This window comes from Gymnoscopelus microlampas (genome assembly GCF_963454915.1).
Source record: "Gymnoscopelus microlampas genome assembly, chromosome: 8".
Lineage (NCBI taxonomy): Eukaryota > Metazoa > Chordata > Actinopteri > Myctophiformes > Myctophidae > Gymnoscopelus > Gymnoscopelus microlampas.
This window is the reverse complement of record NC_139945.1, coordinates 36,085,182-36,095,901: the sequence shown is the minus strand read 5'-3', so window position 1 is coordinate 36,095,901 and position 10,720 is coordinate 36,085,182. Positions and strand designations below refer to the sequence as shown.

General features: G+C 44.3%; 1 protein-coding gene across 1 annotated transcript in view; it reads right to left on the bottom strand.

Moving 5' to 3' along the window:
- The window catches only part of LOC311050130 (sodium channel regulatory subunit beta-4-like), an 18,547-nt gene extending 12,273 nt beyond the window's left edge, over positions 1-6,274 (bottom strand). The window contains exon 1 of the mRNA XM_084064095.1: positions 5,605-6,274. Within this exon, the coding sequence (XP_083920221.1) occupies positions 5,605-5,698 (94 nt within the window). The 5' untranslated portion in view covers positions 5,699-6,274. The remainder of the gene's footprint in view (positions 1-5,604) is intronic.
- Between the last annotated feature and the right edge of the window lie 4,446 nt (positions 6,275-10,720).

Below are 10,720 nucleotides of genomic sequence, written 5' to 3'. Positions count from 1 at the left end.
AAAGAAGAGAGGAGACACGTGGCAGACTGGGCTGCTTATAACTAATAAATGAGCAATATCCTATGGGTTAAAAACAAATACTAAGATTAGAGAAGCAGGCTTGTGACTGGAAAGTTCAAAGTGCTGAAACATTATTTTAGCTAACGTGACTTCAGTGACCCTCGTACTGTACATGCGAATAGGTGAAGAAAATCGACGGCGTGTTGGAGTTGCAAACAAAGGTGTTGCATGGATTTGGGGTCCTTTTCATTGTTCGGAAACTTGAAAACAGGTTATCTCAAAATGTTCATGTTAGTGGCTCTTGCAGATCCCTGCGCTATACGTAACCATAGGTTTGTGCTTGGACAGTTATCCATGTCACCGATCATGCTACATGGCACGAAATGAGAAGAAGAGAACGGTCTTTACTCCTTTTTGGAAATATCATTTCACTTACTATATTCCATTATGTTTATAATGGGACACTTGCAAATGGGTTTTCCTCTGGTTATTTACCTTGTCAGTACACTGTAAAAGCCTATAACTCTGGGAGTGTACAAACGTAACCAAATGGACCCTCTGAGATACAAATGGATAAATTATCTCTCACATATCCACACAGCAAAACCATCAGTGTTAATTTAACTCTGAGCCACAACGCTCTAAATGAACACTGAGGATTTTGCGGTGTAGAAGCATGTCCCCTGAACCTCATAAATAGACGTCACACCTCCTTTAAAGCCCCTCCCATCTACACAGCCTCTCCGCTCAGCTCTTTTCCTTGATTCTTTTCCTTTTATCATGACAATGTTTCCTTACCACATGTTAACGTGAATGTGTTTGTGTGGGTGTGTATGTTGTAAAAACATCCCTGTGTGAGCATAATGCTTCCATATACTAGTATACATATACATACGTATATGTATATTATACCATATACATCTACGTATATGTTTTTCTACTGTAATAAGCAACAACCTAGCTAATAGGTAGTGTATAATAGGTATGTATCAACATTAGTTTTCTATCACATAATATTCAATATTTCTTACTGTTGGCCTATCAATTTATGCTTATATTTACATGTTTATTATTTACTATAGTACAATGGTTCGTTACATGATTTCAGTTGGAAAGACAAGCATGTATATCAAAATGCCTATACAGCACATGATTGTACAAAGAGGTTTATGTGTAAACATACTGTATGTACGTGTGTGTGTGTGTGTGTGTGTGTGTGTGTGTGTGTGTGTGTGTGTGTGTGTGTGTGTGTGTGTGTGTGTGTGTGTGTGTGTGTGTGTGTGTGTGTGTGTGTTTGTGTGCACGCGCACGCGCGTGTACAACAGTAATGTGATGAGGTGTGGTATTTTTAGCCGTACTATCAGATGTCTCTTTGCCCCAACTGGACAGCATCAATATCATAATCATTGAAACTAATGGGAGTGAAGGGAACAGATTGTGTGGGCATGCGTGCTTGTATCATTTTGTATCTAAGTTTGTGTGTCTTCATGTGGGTGGGTGGGTGCGTGCATGTGTGTGTGTGTGTGTGTGTGTGTGTGTGTGTGTGTGTGTGTGTGTGTGTGTGTGTGTGTGTGTGTGTGTGTGTGTGTGTGTGTGTTGTCCTTGCCTGATAGACAACGTGAGAGGTGTGCTGTGTGAAGTAGGCCAGGGTGTGAAGGGTTAATGTGTTTCTGAGTGAAACCCCAGAGAACTGAAGACAGTGTGAGAGATGGGGTGGGCGGTGTGGGAGTGGGGGATTGAGAAAAGGGAGAATTTAGAGAGGGGGCCCTAAGGGAAGTGGGGTATGAACAAGGACAGAATGAGAGGGGGGGAGAGAGAGAGAGAGGGGGGGGGGGGGGGGGGAGAGAGAGAGAGGGGGGGGGGGAGAGAGAGAGAGAGAGAGAGAGAGAGAGAGAGAGAGAGAGAGAGAGAGAGAGGGGGGGAGAGAGAGAGAGAGAGAGAGAGAGAGAGAGAGAGAGAGGGGGAGAGAGAGAGAGGGAGAGAGAGAGAGAGAGAGAGAGAGAGAGAGAGAGAGAGAGAGAGAGAGAGAGGAGGGGGGGGGGGGGGGGGGGGGGACATGGTTGTGAAGGATAGAGGGATCCAGAAGACGAGAGGTGTCCTCTCCAAGGTGACAGAATGACAGGAGGACAGAGAATTATAACAGCAGAGAGGAGAGATGGGGGAAGCAAACGCTCACATGTACTCTTCATGATGTGGTACGCACGTGCATGCACACACACACACACACACACACACACACACACACACACACACACACACACACACACACACACACACACACACACACACACACACACACACACACACACACACACACACACACACACACACACACACACACACACAGATGTGATGTCCAAATACAATTACATTAACACTGTTCAGACTAAATATTACATTATTCTAGAGCCATTCACCGACTAGAGAATAAGGTTTACAAATATCTTGTAACCTGGTAATCTACGATGAACCATGTTTTATCTCATAGGCTATTTTATAAGTAATCCAGTGTGAGCTACTGCTAAGACAACAGGCAATCGTAAATATCTCAGCATTATCAAGCATTACTAATGTTCTGATTATTATTTTCTAGGATTAAACACTGCTTAGATGTATAACTGTAATGACTTAACTCTGGCTTAACCACATAAACCCCATATACTTTATTGACCAGGGTCCCCCAGGGGTCCTGCTTCATTTATTTTCTCCTTTACACCAATTGTCCTTGCCGAAAATAGATGATCTACAAGCTCACACTGAGCGTGTAAGATCTGCTATTTTTGCCGAATGTTCGCCTATTACGACATGCCCAGCATATGGACGCTAGGGTTCATGTGGTTAAACCCTTAAACATGGCTGCAGTTACATTTCGACCAAAAACACTTCACAAAAAGCACTTTTGTTCTGGTGTTACGCATTATAACAAGCTCCATGATCAATAATCTGAGGAAATGGAGCTACGCTATTATAGGGTCAATACTAGTCAATTCTGCCTGAAGGAAAGATAAGGGTTGACAACAAAGACAAAATGAATGTACATAATGTGTAGATAGATTTTATTTTGTTTTTCATCATAAATGTATGCCCTACAGTATTTTATACTTTGTCATATTATAATAGAGTCTTTTGAAAAATGCTGACAAGCTCAAAATAGGGACATTAGGTTGTAAGTGGTTAAGTCTGTCTGTGGGTTTTATAAATATTTAACCAATGAAAAGTACAAGAGTTTGTGTTGTGACTAAATAATAACTGCATTGGATCCATTGGAACACAGGTCATTGTTTTTCCATTTCCTGGAACATTTTGGACATAAAAGGTTTCAGCCTGACAGCAACAATAAACATAATAAATGAATGAGTTTAACTCGAAAATCAGATAGCCACCATCAGTAAATACACACACACACACACACACACACACACACACACACACACACACACACACACACACACACACACACACACACACACACACATATATATGTATATAAAATCATTCATCATTCAATGTAATCATTCACTGCCTCATCGGATTTGATTGTGAGCTTTTCATTCAGGACAGACAGACATTTGTATAATGAGTTCATGGTGGTGTTCAGTACTCTGATAGTCAGTCTGGATTAGCAGTTGCACTGTTCATCTACTGAAACCAAGAAAGAATCTTTACAACCACCGCTGAACAGCTGAGTTACGCAAACATGAAAAAGAAAGCATTGCATATCATGTAAGAATGCAATTATTTGAGATATTTGTATGTGTTAATGTGATATTGTATGTGTTTATCAATTTGAAAAGAAAATTCTAGATGATTGTGGTATGGTTGAGGTATGCAATTCAAATAATGTAGATCTAGTCACTGGCTATCATTGACTATACGGTGAGTAATTTGTTAGTTACAATTTAAATATGTTTTAGCTGTGTGCATTTTCTTTCTTCAGTACATTTTCATAATTGTATGCAGTTGCAGGAACTGTAATTGAGAACACATGAGCATCATGATGAATATGTGGTTGGGATTATGTTGAAATACAGTACATTCTTAGATTTCAGAGAAAGAAATATGATCACGTTTATCCTAAACACTGCTTCCACTATCACTCTTGCTGCTATCGCTGCTGCTACAATAACAACAACAACAACAACAACAACAACAACAACAACAACTACTACTAATTCTACTTTGACTACTACTACTCTTACCACACAAAAACACACAGGCACGCACACATTGTAACCCTTACTGCTATAGTGTGGAAGAATGTTTTATGAACTAAATAAAGTAGTTCCAGAGATCCTGACTTTGCAGAAGCTGAATGCTCTCATAAGTTCAGTGTTATAGATGGCATTAGAGCCACCTTTTTTTGTCCACACAGACATTTGGGATTACCTAACCTGAACTATCCTGTTAGTAAACTGATTGTCTCTTGATAATCAAGACAGCCATTTATATTTTGCCAGGATATGTTAGGAAGGACCAAGTCAGTCAAACCTCCTGTCAGTGGGAAGCTATGACAATTGCTTGGGGGTGTGTCTCTTCCCTGTGCGCATGACAAATAAAGCTCCACTTATTTCCCTATTCCTCCATTTTGCTCATACTGTATGCCATACTCAGGGTGGGAAACTCCACACTAACAGGACCCAATTCAATCAGAGTATCTTTTATCAGTAGCTCTGCCTTTCTCAATAGGATATGTCGTCCATGTTCCCTACAATCAAATACACAATACTATCATTGCATTTGCATCTTGTTGCATTGAAATTAGACATAATAACAAGATAATTCTATAACTCAAAATCTCAGCCAATGGGGAAAAAAATACTCTTCATTCCAGTCACCTTTCAGGGGGGAGGGGGCAAGCCCTTGAATCTCTTTAAAGCTGTATTTTAGTGATGTATGCATGAGAGGTTCAGTGTAGCAACCCGCCAAATCCAGGATCCTTTCAATGGTGGCTTGCAATGTTTACTGAAATAAACATATAAAAGGCGACCAACAGGTCAACCTTTCCAGCTGTTGATGAGACAATCAGTTGGTTAACCAGCCATGAAGACTTCAATTCATTTCATTCCCCAGCCAGCCAGCCAGCCATCCAACCAACAATACAAGTCGCCAAGTTCAGGACGGCCTGGGTCGGGTTAGTCAGTATGATTCCCTCTCTACCGCAGCTAGTTAGAGACATCACATACCTGTGACATCAGCATTCATTTTGCTCTGTCAAGTGTCAAAACAGAGATAAGAGTGGGGCGAGAGAAAGAGAGAGAGAGAGAGAGAGAGAGAGAGAGAGAGAGAGAGAGAGAGAGAGAGAGAGAGAGAGAGAGAGAGAGAGAGACAGTAAAATCATCAGGGTTAATTTAATTCCGCTAGAGTCAAATTAACACTGCACATTTTACTGTAATGAGGGTGAACTGGAAAGGCAGGAGTGTTATAAAGGTGTGAATTAAGGACTGGTATAAAGAAACATAAGAACTGATGCAGTATACATAGACCATATTAAGTAGCGGTGACTCAGAATTAGACTCACAAATACAGGTAGAGGGAAGGGGGAAGGTTAAAGGTTAAGGGTTAAAGGGGGAGGTTAAAGGTATACTGTAGGTGAGAGGAACTCACCCAGAAACAGGGTCAGCATCAGACCAGCATGAAGAAGATCGCCCGATGTCAATCGACTGGAGACACCCACACCAGTGCTGTCTTTGGACGCCATGACACCCCCTGTTTTCTGTCCGTCTGTCTGTGTGAAAGTGTTTGTCTGTCTCTCTGTGTGTCTGTGAATCTGTGCCTGTTTGCCGTCTGTCCTGTCTGGAAGTCCAGTGCGGTGTAAACGTGTATGTCTTTCAAGATGTTCTTGGATGTGTGTGTGTGTGTGTGTGTGTGTGTGTCTGCGTGTGTGTGTGTCTGCACGCGCGTGTGTGTGTGTGTGTGTGTGTGTGTGTGTGTGTGTGTGTGTGTGTGTGTGGGTGGGACACTGATCTAGAGTCTGATCCCAGATCAGTCCCCTCCCCTCCCTCTATATCTCACCACTCTCCTCCTCTGCACTCTGTCCCAGGAATGAACAGAGAGAGAGAGAGACACAAACAGAGAGAGAGAGACACACAGAGAGAGAGCAGGGGATAAATTCCTTCAGGGCAACCTGTCTCTTCCACTTGTGTCCCTTGCGCTGTGGCTGTGTGGTGCAGGTGGCCCGGGAACGTAGACGGATGGAACGACGAGACGAGGCGGGCGTGAAGACATCAATGCCCGATCAAAGCGTATGGCAACTGGATGAAGAATTCAGCTTCACACTCCCACCTCTCTCTTCTGGTGGCAGTAGTCGCTGTGGAGATTATCCAGCCAAGGCAGTATACGCGAGGCAGGCGAGTCCTGGAGAGGACATGCAGGGGTGGCAGAGCGTGCTGGTGGTGTACTGCTACAGCAGTGTAGTAGTGAGATAGCTCCACTACGCAGCCAGAGAGGTGGGATCACCGAGGAGCCTCACAGGGGGAGACATACGTCGGCTGAGGGAGGGGGAGAGAGAGAGAGAGGGAGAGAGAGGCAGTGAGAGAGGGAGAGAGAGAGAGAGCGTGGGGAAAGCAGCGAGCGTGTCTCCCCAGCCGGCGCAGGGAGAAATGAGCAGTGGGGAGCTACTGCAGAGGTAGAGAGAGAGGAATGTCGAGAGAGAGAGAGGTATGGAAATAAATATATATATATATATACAGTATATATAAAGAGAGGATGGTGTATGGGCACAGAGACTGGGGACAGATACATAGAGAAAATGGTAGAGAGATGGTAGAGCTATAGAGAAAGCGAGGTAGAGATAGAGAGAGAATAAGCACACAGAAATAAGGAGAGAACCAGAGTGGGGCGGATTATATCACACACACACACACACATGCACACACGCACGCGCGAGCGAGCGAGCGCACGCAGCCTGGCTGAGTCAGCACTACTCCAAAGGGTCTCAAACAGAGAGATATTATGGGCTGAGCACTTCTCTCACACCATGTTTGTGTCTCTTTATTGCTGTCACTGCTTCTCCTCTCCTCTTTCACTGCTCTCTCCTTTCATACTCTTGCTTTAATATGTCATGTGTCCCTATCCAAATCAGGTTCTCCGATAGCCTCTTTTGTTTTTGTTTTTTTTTGGAATGCGGTCAGTGTCAAACGCTGATCAGGACTGCATAGGACTGTGACAGCTTTCCTTCTGGACATATTTTTGTCTCCGCCAGGCCGAAAGGCATGGCGAGAGAGTATGTTTTACCCTCCGTCCGTACGTCCGTCTGTGTGTGTGTGTGTGTGTCCGTGTGTCTGTGTGTTAGCAACTAATCTCCGGCACCATTGGCCCGGTCGCTGCGAAACTGTGCACACACACTCCCTGGATGCCAATTCAGAACCTCTGCCTCAATTTTTTCACATGGGCCTGTTATAGCGCCACCTGGAGGCCGATTTGTGCAAAACACATTTTTTTATATTACTCCTACAGATTTTATCCAAACGTCATGCAAATCGGCACACAGTATCTCTATAGTCATGTGATCAACACGGATCTATCCGATTTCCCATATTCCATCCTCATTGGCTAAGGTTGGCTTCCAAAATTTGCAGGATTGGTCCGTTTTAAACAAAATGCCTCTGCAGCTTGCGATTTAATTTAAAGTGTAAAATTACACAAACACATTCCCACTAGGCCAAGGAAGAAATGCCACCCTTTTTCACATTGCCCTGTTATAGCGCCATCAGCAGGTCTAATTTAGCAAAACACATTTTTGGAACAAAATGCCTCAAATCATGAATGCCGTGAACGACATAAGAATAAATGGCACCCTTTTCACATTGGCCTATTATAGCGCCACCAGGACGCCACAATAACGTACCTGTCCTGGCGGAGACCTGTACCTTTTCTAGTTCCCTCTCTTTTCACCCTCTCTCTATTAGTCTCTCTCTCTCTCTCTCTCTCTCTCTCTCTCTCTCTCTTATCCACTGTGTTCAATTTCATTGGGTGAGGGACATTTATGTATAATACTGTATAAATATGTATAAATATGTATGTATGTATGTATGCATGTATGTATGTATGTATGTATGTATGTATGTATGTATGTATGTATGTATGTATGTATGTATGTATGTATGCATGTATGTATGTATGTATTGTGATGGATATAATTCATATAACAGTCATTGTGGTATTGATTAATTGAATGTATTAGTAGATGCAACAATCATCACCTGTTCTTCCTTGTTGAACTCCTCTCCCTGACAAACTCCTTTACAAACAGTCGACACATGCAAACCTATTTCAAACATACTGACTCTGGGTGAGTCAGTTATAGAATAAAGCCCATGTAAGGAGTGACCATCTGTTGTTACCTCTTGTGTACTTCTCCTGATTGTATAAATGTCTGTGAGAGAATGGTGTTGGGGAGTGATGGGGGAAGCTCTGGAGGGAGACATTAGTCTCTCTCTGCTGTGTTGAAATCTACAATAAAGTATGGAGTTTGGTTCCTGACGAGTCCTGCATCTTCCTGATCTGTTTATTTTACATAAAGTAACATGTAAAAGCTGCCATTATAGTATGTATGTATGTATGTATGTATGTATGTATGTATGTATGTGTTTTTATGATCTCCGGCAGGCTAACCTCAGGCACCACTGAACTGATTGGCGTGAAACTACCCCAAGTTGTTTTTAAATCGGCCCCATGGTGGCGCCTTAACAGGCCACTGTATGACCTAACCCTTGAACCGTAGGTCATAGAATCCAAAATGTTCGCCTGACTTTCTTGGATCATAACGCAAATACCCATATAGGCCCCGCCCACATGGAGATGTTTTCTTCAAAACACAGTTTTTTGCTACTATTCCTACAGATGTTGTCCAACGATCATGCAAACATATTATCAAGATTTATCAGTAAAAAAATCTGATTCCATTCCGATTGGCTATGGTTGGCTTCCAAAGTTTGCAGGCGGGGCCATTTTGTGAAGAATGCCACAAATCATGAATGGAGCGTCCAATGTGCTCCCAATTTGAATCACACATGAAGGGGCCTCTATACATTACAGAGCCAAAAGCGATTTCACTTCCAAGAATAGGGGATGCCTCAAATTAGACCCCCCCTCCCAACCAAATTAGGCAACAATGACCATCAGACAGGGTTTTGATACTCATTTCCCTGTAATGCCTTCAAAAATAGGTGGTCGGGACCTATTTCTTACAAAAAATGACATATTGTGAAGGCAACATCCAATGTCCAACATCCAACCTCTATAGAGCACCTTCAAAGCTGCTTTCAATGCAAACTATCCACCCGCAGCTTCCTTGTCTGACACAGTCCTGGGTAGGCAAGCAGGCCTGGTGCAGATCTGCACTCCGTGGAGAGCACTTTTCTAGTTGTCCGAAGTTGTGCGGTAAGTACTGGGAGCTGATGGTAACTGTGGCGCTCCACCTCAGCAATCCATCTGCCAGGGATCTAGCTTCACTGAAATGAAGATAGACTCCTGCGTTCTGGTCTGATACCAACAATAAGCCTCTCCGACCTACTTAATTACTAGGCTACTGACCCACAGACAGACATCCATTTTTTTTTTCTGCACAACCACCAGTCCGAACCGATTCCCACTCAGCACATCCATGAGTCATCGGCAGTCGATTGGACGGACGGACGGACGGACGGACGGACGGACGGACGGACGGACGGACGGTGCCTGAGTTATTTGTGGGACAGATACACACAGGTGGTTCATGTGAGATGGATTTTACATGGACCTCCATATATGGCCATTAAAATGGGACACAGGGAGACTGACACACAGACAGACAGAAGAAATGGAGATATAATACAGCAATCTTACAAATACAGTATATCTTAGTTATACACACACACACACACACACACACACACACACACACACACACACACACACACACACACACACACACACACACACACACACACACACACACACACACACACACACACACACCTGCCACTGGACAGGGTGACCTTGGACGCTGTGCACTGAAAGTAGGCGGCGCCTCAGAGGACATCACACAGATGAGGCCTGAAGAGGAGGAGGAGGAGGAGGGGGGGGGGGGGGGGGGGGCAGGAGGGAACTATACGAAGACAAGATGGGGGTGGAAGCAGAGAGAGAGAGAGAGAGAGAGAGAGAGAGAGAGAGAGAGAGAGAGAGAGAGAGAGAGAGAGAGAGAGAGAGAGAGAGAAAGGCACGCACGCACGCACGCACACACACACACACACACACACACACACACACACACACACACACACACACACACACACACACACACACACACACACACACACACACACACACACACACACACACACACACACACACACACACACACACAGTGAATGAAGGACAGACAGAGAGAGAGAGAAGCAGGGGGAGGAAGTAGTAAGTGAAAAAGAGTGGAGGAGAGGAAAGGAATGCACGGTGAAAGGACAGTAGTGCAGGAAGGAGGAGAGAGAGAGGAAAAAGGGAGGCGATGGAGATTGGGAGGGGAGGTAGGTGTGCAGGCAGAGGCAAAGGAAGGAGGTAAGAGAAACGGAGGGAGGGGCTGGACTGGAGGACTTGGTGGTGGACCCCCCCCGCCCCCACCCCCACAGTTTGAACCTGCTTTCTGTCTCATCGCTTCAACCTGCAGCATCCTCCCCCTCCGCCCCCCCCCCCCCCCCCCCCTCCCTCTCAGAGTCTCTCCCCCTCTCTGCAGCATCCCAGTGAG